We start from the raw sequence: 15,602 nt of genomic DNA on the forward strand, positions 1-15,602 counted from the left end.
CTCTCAGCACTAACTCACCAGCTATCAGCTCATTTCCTTAGATGGAAGGATGTCATCAGTCTTGTTTACACCCCAATAGGACCCAGTGCAAACCCAATACTTGGTGAGTTTCTGTTGAAAAGCCTGTTTTTAATCATACTTCCCTTGCACACTGCTTTTCAGGAATATATTTTTTGACAGTGTCTAAACTATGTCCTCCCTACAGTGGTCTTCCCCAGAGAAAATACTTGAGATAGTTTCTAAATGAACTTAAAACTTTACTAGTCAGATTTTAAGTGTAAGAAGAGGAGCACCCTGCCTGAAATGTCAGATTGACGTGGAACTCTCCAAACAAGCAAACAACACAAGGAAACCTACCTGGAGATGGAGCCGTAAGAAACTAGCTATGGGGGTACAGACCTACATTTCAGTACCCGAAAGCTGAGCCAGGACGATCTGAGTTCCGAGCAAGTCTGGGTTAGATGGCTAAGACCCTTTCTAAACAAATACACAAACAAACAAGAAACTAAATATCTATTTTAATTAAGCACTTTTATGTTGCAGATGTAATAAACTGACATGCCTTTGACTTCTACACACTCATTAACAAGATCATTACATAACACTGCAGTGTTTCCCAAGTCAAGTGTTCTTTTTAATCAGATCTACAAAGCATTTACTGGGATGACATTTCTGACAAAGCCACAGACTTCTATCAAGCAGCATCAGTGTAGTATAAAAAGTAAGCAAAGGAACAAAATAGCCTTCTTCTTTCAGCCTCATGAGCAGCTGCATTTCTGGGGAAGGACCTACACACATAGTAATTCCTTGCCAAGAACCAGGACCTCTGAAGGAGGGAAATGTGGATTAATGCATTCCTTTTTGGTTTTTAAGGAGACTGTAATAGAAATATATTAAAGATAGCCTTAAATATCCAACAATCTTCTGACTTACAACTTAAACCAAAGTTGTAGGAATCTACAGGTCTTTATAAAGAATTCTCTTCACAGCACAGCTGTTCATGTTAAAACACAAAAATGTTCCCTTTGTGCTATAGCCTTACAAATAAACGTAATATATATATGCATTTATATGAAGTTCAGACTTTGCAGCAAGCATTATTCAATCTTGCCTTTTGATATAAACCTGAAGACAGCCAAATCTGCAAAGTGTTCACTTAGTAGTCTAGTTGATGAAATGTAAAATGGATATGCATTTCCAGGAGAGGAACTCTGTCAGCTTTAGTAGTATCCTCCATACACTGAGCTCAGCTGAAGTCCCGACCTGTGAGGACCAGGGGAGCCACAAGAGTCCAGAGGTAAAGGAGGAGGCACACCCAGCTGGAGCCCATTTTGACCCACACAGCTAGCCGCTCGCTGGACACCTTCTGGAATTTGGCATCAGGGCTAAGAAAACAAGAGAATAGGGAGGGAGAAAGATTAGTATTGCAAAGCTGCATCCCTCCCAATCCACCACCCTGGCCAGCAGCAGGAAAGCCCAGTAAGAGGCTGGCACCACTAGTAGGGAGCCGGGAAGCTGCTTTTAGTTATTATGGCCAAAGGACTCTGCCTTCTTGCCTTCTTGCCAAGACCTATTCTTTCAGCAAGGTTATTCAGTCCCACCTGATTCACTCTGATTACTGGCAAAATGGAAATATAATCCCTGAAATGGTTCTTCCTTAAGACATATTATTTTGACCAGAACATTTTAATATGGCCCCTCTAAAAGCACAGGAAAAAAATTATCAAGGTCACAGTGAATGGCTTTTTATCATGATTTTCTTTCTCAAATAACTAGTCTAGAAAAGCTACCAATAATTTGAACTGCAAAGAATTCCCAACTGGGCTCTATTTCAAGCAGGGCATGTTAGCATATGCTGAGAATCCCAGAAGTAAGGTCGGTACAGCAGAACTAGAACAGGGGGAAGTTTGAAGCTAGACTCTCTCAAAGAAACCAAAAGGGTTTCAGAGCAGGACACTGAACAGACAGCTTCCTTTTCTGAGAGAAAAGGACAGTTCGCAGATGTCCCCGGCATCCCGAAGGCTGAGCGCTCTTCTGTCCGTGCCTCACCTGTACCAGCTGGTTATGGTCATCATGATGTACAGGGAGGCACAGCAGAGCATCAGGTGGAAGAAGGAGTAGTTATACTGCACCCCGTCCTTCTCGTTGTCTACAGCCCGCCGTGGCCGTCCATCTTCTTCATCGCTGGCTCCATTGGTGGTGTCACCAAGGATAACACTGTCGCTCCCAGAGAGGGTCAGCTTGTTCACTTGGCTGTTGCTCGAAGTACGGATGCTGGAAAGTAATCCAAAAAAAGTCACATCAAAAGAGAACTGTTTCAGATGAAATCATTCTTTTGCCCGCCTATGTGTAGTTATTTCTGGGCTGTTCCTACTTTGGAAACGAAGCCTGCCTAAAGCTGTGCCCACAACCTGCCGCCTGTTACTCCAGGACGGTACTCTCAGTAACTGCCACTCCATAGGTCACTTCCAGAGACACGCTGCCCAGCATCTATTCTACTACGACACTTGTCCTGTACCACCCAGCTCTTCCCAGCTAACTTACTTATCCTTCCCATCTGTCTCAGTGTCACAGCCTCCTGAATTCTTCCCTGACATCACCCTTTTCTAAGCTGGGTGAGAAGCTTCCTTTCACTTCTCACAGCTCTCTAGGTGTCCTGCCCCAACACTTGTCAATCCCACCTTGCTTGCTACAGTCATCTCTGGATTTCCAGCACTGTGGATGCTCACTAGAAGAACAACTTAGTGAGTAAATAAGAAATACAGAGAAACGACAAAAACTACACGATCATTTCAACAGCCAGAAAAAGCACGGGACAAAATTGGTACCCGTCTCCCCCCTCTTTATTTAATGTATGTGGATACACCATCACTCTCTTCAGACACACCAGAAGAGGGCATCGGATCCCATTACAGATGGTTGTGAGCCGCCAGGTGGTTGCTGGGAATTGAACTGAGGACCTCTGGAAGAGCAGTCAGTGCTCAAGATGAAAATACTCAAAGTAGGAATATAGACTTTTCTTCAACTGATGGAGCTGGCATCCATCATACTTAACATCATCCTTAATGGTGAAAGATAAAAACTGCCCACCCCTGACGTCAACAACAAAGCAAAAATCTCACTTTTGAATTGACTATTTAACACTGTACCAAAGTTCTAGGTACAGAAGTTAGACAAGAAAAAGTGATGGCCAGCAACTGATTTCAGCCGGGTCCTGTACGCAGAAGGCACCTATCTCTATGGCTCAAGTTACACCATGGTGGAGCTACAATCTCCACACGCAGAGGCTGATGTAGGAGATCAGGAATTCAATGGTGCACACAGACAAGCTGACACAGACACACACATAAATAAAAGTACATGAAACCAAAGCAAACACAAAGTCTGTTTGCAGGTAACAAAACAAACGAGCACAGAATGGTGGCACACAATTATACTCCTACTACTCGGGAGAAGAATGCAGAATTCAAGGTGAGCCTGGGCTACGAGAGACTGTCTCTAAACCCGGGCCAATAAGATGGCTCAGCAGGTAAACCTGCTTTCTGTGCAACCCTGACAACCTGAATTCAAGTCCTGGACTGCAGAGTGGGAAAGAGAAAACCCGTCCCTCAAAGTTGTCCTGTGACCATGGTATCACACAGCGGGTACAAACCAACCCCTGGAAGACGAAGGACCAATTCTAGCCTCTTGTGAGCTACACAGCAAGTGGGAAGCTAGCCTGGACATGAGCTCCTGCAACAGAAAGCCCCAAAATAGGTAGCCAACCTCACTCATGGCAGTTTGCTGATCCCTAGGCAATCTTTTTTTTTTTTTTTAAATCAGGGCCACTGGGTGAAGTCGCCTGCTACTGAGTCTGATAATCTCACCTCTGCGCCCAGGATCCACACAGTGGAGAGACCCATGTCCCACAAGGTGTCTATTACTGTCATATGCACACCACGGTGCAATCACTGCTCCCCCACAAAACATTCACAAAAATGAAATGGCTAAAAAATTAAGCTAACGGAACTTGTAAGCCAGCCCCATTAAATGTCCTTTATAGGAGGAAAAAGAAAAAAGAGAAAAAAATTAAGTTAAATCTATATACATAAACTGGAAGGCTACTCTGACTAAAAGACAAATGTCTGAAATATTATATACCAAAATGTTACCTGTGCTACAAGTAGATTCAAAAGGAGAATATATTGGTCTCTCTTATTTTGCCTACTTATAGAAATACATTTATCTCGGCTAACTTTAAGTATTTCTTACTTTTCTATAGTAATCTAACACACTGTACTGTATGGGAGAGGACATGAGTGGAGAATGGGTAAATGAGGCAGGTTGTGTTTGTGGTTTTGTGCCAGGAACCACTACACTTACAGTTCTTTACTTAACATGAGTGAGGAAATAAGAACTTAAGATCACACCCAGGGCTTAACAAACCCCAGACAAGCACTCTACACTCCAACTAACACTTTCTGCTCAAATCCTTGTATTCTATCCTAAAAGGTAATTTTAAATATCCCTTTTCAAGCTCATCTACAATCAATGTGCAGATAGGTACTCCATAGCAGGAGGCGTTAGGAGAGGATTTTCTTTTTTTTTTTTTTTTTTTTTTTTGGTTCTTTTTTCCGGAGCTGGGGACCAAACCCAGGGCCTTGCGCTTCCTAGGTAAGCGCTCTACCACTGAGCTAAATCCCCAGCCCCAGGAGAGGATTTTCTTAACTTTAAGAAACAGACACAGCTGGGTTGGCAAAGCTATGTAAACCACTTTTCATTAAAAAGAACTATATTGACCCACGCCTTAAATCCCAGCACTGATGAGGTAGAGGCAGGCAGATCTCGAGTTCCAGGACAGCCTGGTCTATAAAGAGTTCCAGGACAGCCTGGTCTATGAAGAGTTCCAGGACAGCCTGGTCTATGAAGAGTTCCAGGACAGCCTGGTCTATGAAGAGTTCCAGGACAGCCTGGTCTATAAAGAGTTCCAATGGGGCTGGGGATTTAGCTCAGTGGTAGAGCGCTTACCTAGGAAGCGCAAGGCCCTGGGTTTGGTCCCCAGCTCCGAAAAAAAAGAACCAAAAAAAAAAAAAAAAAAAAAAAAAGAGTTCCAAGACAGCCTGGTCTATGAAGAGTTCCAGGACAGCCTCGTCTATAAAGAGTTCCAGGACTAAGCCACTACCTAAGGACTATACATGAACTGACCCTGGACTCTGACCTCATAGGTAGCAATGAATATTCTAGTAAGATCACCAGTGGAAGGGGAAGCCCTGGGTCCTGCTAAGACTGAACCCCCAGTGAACGTGATTGTTGGGGGGAGGGTGGCAATGGGGGGAGGATGGGGAGGGGAACACCCATAAAGAAGGGGAGGGGGAGGGATTAGGGGGGATGTTTGACCGGAAACCGGGAAAGGGAATAATACTCGAAATGTAAATAAGAAACACTCAAGTTAATAAAAAAAAAAAAAAGTAAAATATGTAGATAGATGAAACTTTTAAGATTCCATAATTAACTTTTAACTATAGTGTTCATTAGTATTAAGGAGAATAAAATAATTCTCATCTTCTTGAAAAAAAAAAAAAAAGAGTTCCAGGACAGTCTGGTCTATGAAGAGTTCCAGGACAGCCTGGTCTACAAAGAGTTCCAGTCCAGCCAGCAGCACACAAAGAAACCCTGTCTTGAAAAAACAAAAACACACAGAAAACCCCTACATTATTTTAACTCTTCACAATGGTTTAAACCCAACATATTATTCACTTGCATGAAAATAGTGTATTAGGTGCCTCTTACCTAGAATATATAAGGCAGATAACAAAGATAGTCAGTCCCCCCAAATCATCCAAATTTATGAAGTGTCCATTCTGGGATGGGGGGACATAGGCAGGAGCAGGAGTGGTCGAATTTGCTGGAGACACAGTGGGGGAGGTGAGTTGTGTGATGATGCTCATGAGGGAGGGGTTGCAGGACCGATCTGAAATGCAACGTTCGTTATCATCAGTTCCAGCCCACTCCTGTTCATACCAAGAATGATCAGAGGGCTCGTCCACACTCCGGTTAGCTGTGTTTAAAACACAGCACAGCTTGCTTAGAACAACTTGAGCCTCAGTAGCCAATACTGTACTGACAGCATGACCAATGGTCTAGCTTGAGAAAAACTCCATGTCTATCGTGGCCTCACTGGTGTAGCTTGGCGCTCAGGCTTTCCAAACAGCTGATCCCTATTTTACTTCAGGTGCTTAACATAATGATCATCATCATGGAGGTCAAGGATCCTACAGTAATCTGTACCTTTTAAAAGAATCTGTAGAATATTCTATTGAGAAGTAATTCCTTAATCCTAGTACTCAAGGGACCGAGACCAGAGAATCTTTGTGAGACCAGTCCATCTACACAAAAAGCTACAGGACAGCTAGGACTACAAAAAAGGGGACCTAGTCAAGTCTGGGGTGGAGAGTAGGGGTGGGGGCGGAGAAAAAAATAGAAAACAGAAATTTTGCCAAAAGGCCAAATAAGCTCACCCTTGCCTAACACTCTTAACTGTGTGACTTAGTCTTTGCTAGATAAAGCCCACACTATGTAATGGACTGGTGCGAGCAGACAGAACCACATAAAGGTTAGTTTTACTGCTTGGGTCACATTCGCCCCAGTTCTAGTGTGTACTTTATCAAGAGTTGGCCGTTCCCTTACCAGGTTCATTGGTCATGGCCGACCACGTGAGGTAAAGGGTGTACAGAGTGATGATGGAGGACTGTAGGAGGCCAGAGCGAGGCTGATGTTCCTGTGGAATCAAAACAGAAACAATGTCACACAGATCGCAAGGGATGACCTTCTGCAGCCTGTGTGCCTCTACGGGGGTGGGGGTGGGAGGGGGATGCATTCAATCATCAGAAACTGAAGTCATTCTTCCTGACAGGTAGCCCTTCAGCTTGAGTTACTCTACAAAATAATAAGGAAGACAATGCACCCGCTAATGGTCAGCAAAGGCATTTCGCAATCTCGAGAAGTCCTGTGTATCACACAAAGGGTTTTAGACTCTTAAGTTTCTGGGTTTTGGGGTTTTGTTTAGGGGGTGGGGAGTTCGGAGACAAGATTCCTCTATGAAGCTGTGGTTGTCCTGGATCTCATAGAGATCTGCCTGCCTCTGTCTCCCCAGTGCTGGGATTGAAGGTGTGCACTACCACTGCCTACCCTTCTAGACTCTGTGTGGAGAAAGCCCTGCTCAACTCTACCACAAGATAGCTAGATGAGCCACTACTTCTCAGAAACTTCAGTTTTCTTTGTTCATAGTAATTCTTTTTTTCTGGATACTCATTGCCCAAGCTCAATCCTGCTTCAACCTCCAGCACTGCTGGGGTTAGAGATGTACCATGTCCAGAAAGTAATTAAATGTGAGCGAACAGAGAATTTTATTTTGAAACAAGATCTCAAGTAATCTAAGGCTGGCCTTGAACTAAGCCAAAGATGATGACCATGGACAACTGATCCTTAAGCTCCACCTCCAGAATGCCACGATTACAGGCATGCAGCACCTTGTCTGGTGCTGATCAAACTCGGGGCTTTGTAAAGGCTGAGAAAGCACTCTATCAACCAACCAAGCTATGTCCTAGCCCTTCATGCTCTTTTTAAAAATTATTTTGCGCGTGTGTGTGTGTGTGTGTGTGTGTGTGTGTGTGTGTGTGTGTGTGGTGGGAGACCTCAAGTATGGAGGTCAGGAATTGGTTCTCCTTCCACTACAGGGTTCCAGGCATAGTACTCAGGTCAACTGGCAAGCACCTTCATGGCTGCAGCATCTCAGACACCTCCTCTTGATTTCTTGAGAAAGGGCTGCACTAGATTGGCCTCCAGTTCCTTAAGGGGATCATCACACTTCAGTCTTATATGTAGCTGTGTGTGAAGATCAGAAGGGAATAAGCAGGAGTCAGTTCTCATCGACCCTAAGGGTCCAGGGGATAGAACTCAAGATTCTGGGCATCTTTACCCACTGAGGCATCTCACCAGCCCAAGTTACCTAGTTTTTAATGATCAGTAAATCAATGTTATCACTATATAGGCATATGCCAACAAGGAGGTCCTGAGGTTCAAGGCCTGGAGTGTATGGCGAGTATTAAGCCAGCTAGGGCTATGATGTAAGAGCATCTCAAAATATAAAATTAAAAATAAAAAAGGGGAAAAATATCGCCAATAGCACATCTCTGTTTACTAAGTTATAATTACAAAGACTTAAACCATGATATGGTGAAATATTAAGCAGCTAACCAATGATATAAATTCACTGATTCACTAAGGACTGATAACCAGTGTTGTTCCTGACTGGAATTTAAGCTTAGCTAGCATTCATTCTCTCTCAGGAGAAAGCAGAACACCTCCATACCTGAACTTTGGGGAGGATGGACACAATAGAAACTGCAACACAGAAGATGAGGTTCAGGCTGATGAAGACCTTGTTCTCTGTGCAGCCGTCAGGCTTAGTGTAGAAGATGTAGAGCAGTGCGGCAAAGACGATAGACAGGATATAGAAGAGGCTTGTAAACGACAGCAAGGCTGGAAGGGAACACATGGACAGGATGTCTACCATCTCAGGAACAGCTAAGCAAGATTAACTGTCTTCCATGCTGTACATGGAATTCATTCCTATGGTGAGCAATAAGCCATAGTAAACTTTGAAATGCCCCAAGGTTTAAGTTTTGAAATGACTCACCATTAAACTCCAAAATCCACTAAGTAAAAATGTGTATGTAAGCTTTTCTAGATGATTCTTAGTCCTTCAACAGCACAGTTCAGGATCAGGTGTAATGGGCAAGTACCTGTAATCCTAGTATGTGGGAAGCTAACACAGAAGGATCACAAGTTCAAGGCTAGCTTGAGCTACACAGAGCTCATCTCCTCAAACAAGGTTAGAGCTGGCAGTAACTGTACGCCAGGTATGTGTCTGGGGTAAAGGAAACAGGCCCTTTTCAGGACAATTTCATTCGGCAGCCACTGGCTCCCTTCACAAATAATGAGATGACCTCCCTGGTCTGGAAAAACAGTTCATCTGCTACTTTCAAATAATCTACAAAAATATTCCTTTCCATTCACATGATTACCAATTAGCTGTATAAGTCTGAAAGTTGTAGCTTAGCATCTCAACAGGAGTTAATTATAAACTGAGAGAATAAATGACTGATCGTAATATGCTCATCTCCCAGCGATGCACACAAGTCACAACAGGCGTAACTGACAGAACCCAGCTTTATAAAAGGCAGCTGTAAGAGCGGGAGAAAAGGTCCACTGGTTAACAGCACTTCTGGCTGCTCTTCCATAGGTTTCAGTCCCAGGGGAATCTGATGTGCATTTCTGGTTTCCATAGGCGCTGCATGCATAGAATGCACAGACATAAATGCAGGTAAAGCACCCATACGCATTTCTAAAAATAGAAACCTTACATTGAGAGCTAAGATATTTAAGACTGGAGATGTTATGATACATCCTACTTAAGGTAAGGTAGCAAGCAGCATGAGGCTTTGAGGTGAGTGTAGATACCTACCAGCATACCAGAGCCTTGGGTTTCCTTCCTCCATTCGATTTACCCATAATTCATTCCAAGAGTGAGCCAGGTCTACCAAGAGCACCAGCTGGATGAAAATGAAGAAAGTGGCTCCTAACATTCCAGCACTAAACCAAACTGTAAACAAAGAGAAGATATTTCTCACCATAAGAAAAACACTTCAGGTGACTGCCAAATTTTATGAGCAGTCATTAACAGGATAAAAGATTCTATCTCCAGCAGTAGTTTGATTATTATCATTTCAAATTTACATTTATTTGAGGAACGCTGTGCTGGATTTCACACCTTTAGAAGCATTTTAAACGCGTGTGTGTGTGTGTGTGTGTGTGTGTGTGTGTGTGTGTGTGCAAGCACAGCCATCAGAAAACATCAGAGAACAGTTTCTGTGACTCAGTTTCTGTGACTTACATAATTGAAATAACAGGGGTCAAGCTCAGGGTGGACATCAGGTTTTGTGGCAATTACCTTTCACCCTTGAGACCTTCTAAAACTTGTTTTAGTTTATACTGAAAGGAGCCTAGTGAACTGATCACAGGATGTAGGTAGTTACTCATGATCATGCATCAGCCAATTAAGAGTATAAAAGTCCTTTAAAAATAGATAAATCAAGAAGAGGCTAATGCCTCCAAAATGTCTCTTGATGCTCAAGCTCAGGGGTACATTGTTTCTGGGCTTTTTTCTTTTCTTTTTTGTCCTTTAAAAAAAAAATATTTACTATGAGCGCTCTGCTGCACATGCATCCACATGGCAGAAGAGGGCATTACATTCCCTTACTGATGGCTGGGAGCCACCATGCGGTTGCTGGGCATTGAACTCATGGCTATGGAGAGCAGCCAGTGCTCTAACCACTGAGCCATCTCTCCAGCTCCAGCACGTTGTTTTTAAAGATAAAACCACAATTACATCAGTGTTTTGAGTGAGGTTGGAGTAAAATCTATCTTTTTGCAGAGCTTAGCAATATTTTCCTGACAACGCATGACAATTAAAGGAATCTGATTGTTTTAGTTTTGTTTAGCTTGCACAAATGAAATTATTTCAGTTAACTTATCTTATCTGAAGCACGGTCAGAATCATGGAAAGTCTGAATGTGTTGCCAAGGTAGATGTGGCTGTTGGGGGTGAAACTGAGGGTGTCCAAGCAGACACAAACACAGGACAAGGTGGTATACTTAGTCCCTTCAATAGGTTCTCACAATCCAAATAACTCCACAAGACTTTTCCTTTATTTTTAGTGGAAGGGGGAAAACCAATGAGACTGTCAGATGCCACCTGCTGCCATGGTATAGAAGCAAATTAAGATAAAGAAAAGGCAGCATGACAATGTTCTCATATTGAAAAGCTCTGATGAACTTTTTCTTACCAAATGAGAAGATAAACCATTAAATAGTAATTAACATGTAGTTACAGAAAAGCTGATAAGTGGACTGACTACCTTCTGGTTTTAATCCATCACTGTCTTACTATGCCTCACCAGTGGATACCACATCTTCAAGGCCAGTTGTACAATCACTAATGGAAATGCAGCTCTTAATCACCATGGACTGTACATAGTAACCTCTCAGTAGTAACTCATACCTTTAGTGAAATGGCCCCCAGGTATGTAGAAAGATCCAACCATGATACCAATAATGGCCGCGATTTTGAAGAACCAAAACCTATTAAAATAAAAAAAATTCACTTAGGAAATGCGAATTTTCATTCTTACACTGAGAAAAATACATTTCTGATTACAAAAATAAAGCCCAACTAGCATTTACAACATATATATATCTAGGCTTCTTTCTTCATTTGATCCCAATCTACTTCACTCAATATTTCATACAGGCCTTGTGACACATGCCAGTTACTCAAGAGGCTGAAGTAGAAAGACAGCAAATTCCGGGACAGCATGGGCTACAGAATAAATCAAAACCCTGTTTCAGTAAAGCAAATAAAAAAGTAAAAAAAAAAGGGGGTTGGGGATTTAGCTCAGTGGTAGAGCGCTTGCTTAGCAAGCACAAGGCCCTGGGTTCAGTCCCCAGCTCCGAAAAAAAAAAAAAAAAGAAAAAAAAAGTAAAAAAAGGCTGAGTTGCAGTTTATCGATAGAATGGTTGCCCAGAATATGCAAGGCCCTAGGTTCAATCTCACCACCTCTGCCACACACACTCAGTATTATTATGAGCAAGTTATACTGGTCCAGCAGAAAGAAAGAGGAGACTATTAATAACCCTTCAGATGAGCTTCATCAGCATTACAGCAGCATAACCATGGGCAGCCATGAAGAGACAACAATTATGGATAGCGAAATGGAGGGTCAAAGGGAAAAGGCCATCAGTTCCCTTCAGTTCCCTCAGAATATAAAGAGGTACCCGCCCCAAAGGAAAAAATCCTGGAAGAATATAGGTTATTGAGGATTTTGGAGGGGTTCCTTCAATACCCAGTCTATGCATGACTTAGTATATGGGCTAGTAGTCACAAGGCAGGATGGCACTAGATAAAAATAATCTAGAAAATTGAGGATAGGGTGGCTTGCTAATAGCTACAAGTAGGAGGCAGGAAACTGAACTCTGGTGAGAGCTGGGGGTCAGAAGAGCTGGATTATTTCTGGGAGAGAACGATTAGCATGTAAGATAAGTCACACTTATGAGTAAATTTAGAGTTTTCCTAGTTTTAGCTCATAAAGATAATACTTTTTTGTAAAATTACAAGTTCTAGCAGTTCTACATGGAGAGTCGTTCTAATCGTCATGTTTATGGTAGAAATTATTCCCCAATCCTACATTTATAAAATAGGACACAAAAACCTTGTCCATAATAGCAGAACTCATTAGCAAAAAGGCCAGGACCAATAGACTTTAAATCTGTAAACCGTTACTGTCTTGAGCTGGCTATGGAGGTCACACCTGTGACCCCGCTAGGGAGGTGGAGGTTCGAGGATTAGGATTTTAAGGCCAGCCTGACCTGATGAGGTCCTGTTCTAAAAAACCATACCAACCAACCAATGGGGCTTGCGTGGCAGAACATGAAGTATCACGCTTTGAGAACAAACATACATGTTATTCCTATCTTCAACCTTTCCCAGCTAAGAGAAATATTTAACTTCTCTGAATTTCAGTTACAACATCCATAAAAAACACAGTATTTGCTGGGTAGTGGTGAAGCACCCCTTTAATCCTAGCACTAGGGAAGAGGCAAGCATATCTCTGAGTTCAAGGCCACTCTAGTCTGCCGTGAGTTCTGCCAAGGTTACACAAAGCATCCCTGTCTCAAAAAAAAAATAAAATAAAATAAAATAAATAAGTAAATAAAAAATAAAAAAATAAAAATAAAAACAAAGTATTTACAAAGCTCCTATCAGCTTCCAGCTGAGAAGTACATGTGAGAGAGGAACTATGGTCAGAGGGGAACCAAGAGACTAAATAAATCAACAGCCCATATATTTTTTCCTTTTTTACTGTTTATCTTATATGTATGCTGTGTGTGTGCTCATATGTGATTATACATGTCCCAAATACATGTTTATCTATGAATGAAGAAAACATGCAACGTCTAAGCACTGTTTCGGACCTATTTTACAAGGTACTTAAATAAAAATCTAGAAACCTAAAAGAAACCTATCAAAAATTATGACAATAAACAATTGTTCATGTGTGCATCTGGCCACCGATTAAGATTTCATTGCTTCCATTCCAATGCATATTAACTGCCGAGGGAGAGGAACCACACACATTGAAAGACAATCTTACATACCCATTGTGTACTGCTGCTCTGGGATCTTTACTCGTTTTCACTTTTAACATGAGCAAAAAGAAGGCAAAGAAAAAGATGGCCACAGCAAAGTTGATCCGATACACAGCTTTAAAACCGACCAGCACGTCACAGTCTTTCTCTGCCTTTGTATCAACTATCTTGATTTGAAATTCTCCTTCACAGAATCCAGGAATCTGAGGAGGCAAGGAATTTCAATTCCATGAGAATAACAACATCAAGACAAACAAACAAACAAACAAAAGCTACCTTACTACAGAAGCAGGGAATTGTTAAAATAAATAAAATAAGTAAGACCCCCTTAGCAATTTCAAGGCTATGAGATTTCTTTCCTTGACTTCCAATCGACTACAATCTTATTACATAAGAACATACATGGACCATGTTTAAAAACTAAAAGCTGAGATGGAGAGACTGCTTAGCAATGAAGAACACTTTGTACTTCTGCAAAGGACCAAGATTCACTTCCCAACACCCACATGCTTGTTCACAACTGTTCATTTGTAATCCCAGTTCCAAGGGAGCCAATGCTTTCTTTTTTCTCACCTCCAAAGGCACCAAGCACACACATTGTACACATACATACATGCAGCCAAAAATCTCATACACCACACCACACACACACACATCCATGTTATGATAGTTAATCCTGTATAACCCCAAAGTTTGGGAGGCTGAAGTAAGATGACCACAAGTTCCCAGCCAGCTGGGATTATATGGTGAGTTTAAGACTAGCTTGGGTCAATTAGTAAGCCCTTCTCTGAACAGGGTTAGCTCAGTGGCAGGACTCAGGATGAGGCTATGGGTTCAGTCCTAAAGTAACCCATCTTCCTGAGGTTATCTCTATTTTCCCACAGAATTTTTCAGCTTCAGTAAACTCCTTCCAAAGTAAAGTACTAATGTAGCTTAAAACTTATACAAAAAGGAAAAGAGTAATTTCTAAATTCTGTTTTTCTCTGGATTGTTAAGAGCCCAACAATGCTCATTCTGACTTCTATGTCTACAAGAAGACTAACATCTCAGAGTCTTCTTCTGCAGTCATGTGTCCTGAAAAGATCCAAAGATAATCTAAACCAGCTGTACCGCCATCTCAGTACTTGAGAGGTCAAGGCAGGAGGATCAAGAGTTCAAAGTAAGGCCAGTCTAAGCTACAAGAAACTATATGTCATAAAAATAATTTTAACAACAACACTAACTGTCCCAAATTACTACAACTGGAGAGATGGCTGTGATTAGGAGCACTTGGTTCCTCTTGCAGAAGACTGGGGTTCTAATCCCAGCACTCCTATGGCAGGCTCACAATTATTTATAACTCCAGTTCCAGGGGATACAACACCTTCGTTTTGGCCTCTGAAGGTACCATGACACATTTGATGGTCATTCATATATGTAGACAGAACACTCATACACAGAAAATAAAATTTTTAAAAAACTAAATGATCATGATCAAGCATAACAGCAAAAGTTGCAATTATAAATATTGTAAAATATAAAAAGTAATAAAAAATAACCACCTGGTAAAACACTATGGCTTCTACTTACCTTCTTCAGCTGAGTTTGTATGCCTTCTGTCATCATGATGCAAGACACAATAGTGCCAAGGATGAGAATAGAAGCGTAGATGAGCCGAGTTACAGTGGAATTCTTACTCATGGGGCAGCAACTGCACAGCAGACATGATGCACCACTACATAGGCATGGAACCTGTAAGAGCAACACCATGGGCCATGAGAGCTCCTTCACTGCTCTTAGGCAAACTGGGGTTTATAAGTTTTAACAGAATCCGGTTTGATGTGGCATGTATGTGCCCGCAATCCCAGCACTTAGAAGGCAGAGGCACAAGAACCATGCACTCCAGGCTACATGGTCTACAAACCAAGAAAACCAAGGCACAAACACACATGCACACTCTTAGCATGGAAGAAGTTCATGGAAAAGCATCCTGAGTTTGAAGATGGCTGGGACTACATAAGAAGTCTGTCTTACGGGGTTGGGGATTCAGCTCAGCGGTAGAGCGCTTGCCTAGCGAGCGCAAGGCCCTGGGTTCGGTCCCCAGGTCCGAAAAAAAGAACCAAAAAAAAAAAAAAAAATGCAGAGGCTTTAGGACCAGTATTATTTCCACCACTTCAGCAAAAATGTATTTAACCCAGTTTTCTCTCTGTCAAATGGACTCTAATAAAACACTCCTTTAGGCTTTACTATAATAAATGAGCCTACCACACTGCGCCTGAAACAGCAAGAGCTTCCAAAGTATGTTCACAGAGAACACATTGTATGAGAGAACAATGTAAGGAACATACAAACAACTCTACTTTTTGTTTACAGTTAGCT

General features: G+C 42.0%; 1 protein-coding gene across 2 annotated transcripts in view; it reads right to left on the reverse strand.

Annotated features, from left to right (window-relative positions):
* Positions 1-502: 502 nt before the first annotated feature.
* Positions 503-15,602, reverse strand: part of Serinc3 (serine incorporator 3) — a 28,646-nt gene continuing 13,546 nt past the window's right edge. The window contains exons 3-11 of one of the 2 annotated variants that reach the window (XM_063283389.1): positions 14,814-14,975; positions 13,254-13,447; positions 11,101-11,180; positions 9,506-9,643; positions 8,351-8,520; positions 6,667-6,757; positions 5,770-5,950; positions 2,050-2,274; positions 503-1,385 (exon numbers count right to left, since the gene is read on the reverse strand). In XM_063283389.1, coding sequence (XP_063139459.1) covers positions 1,247-1,385; positions 2,050-2,274; positions 5,770-5,950; positions 6,667-6,757; positions 8,351-8,520; positions 9,506-9,643; positions 11,101-11,180; positions 13,254-13,447; positions 14,814-14,975 — 1,380 coding nt within the window. In that variant the 3' untranslated portion in view covers positions 503-1,246. The remainder of the gene's footprint in view (positions 1,386-2,049; positions 2,275-5,769; positions 5,951-6,666; positions 6,758-8,350; positions 8,521-9,505; positions 9,644-11,100; positions 11,181-13,253; positions 13,448-14,813; positions 14,976-15,602) is intronic. The other variant, NM_001008312.1, reaches the window with a different exon arrangement.

This window comes from Rattus norvegicus, chromosome 3, assembly GCF_036323735.1.
Source record: "Rattus norvegicus strain BN/NHsdMcwi chromosome 3, GRCr8, whole genome shotgun sequence".
Taxonomy (NCBI): Eukaryota; Metazoa; Chordata; class Mammalia; order Rodentia; family Muridae; genus Rattus; species Rattus norvegicus.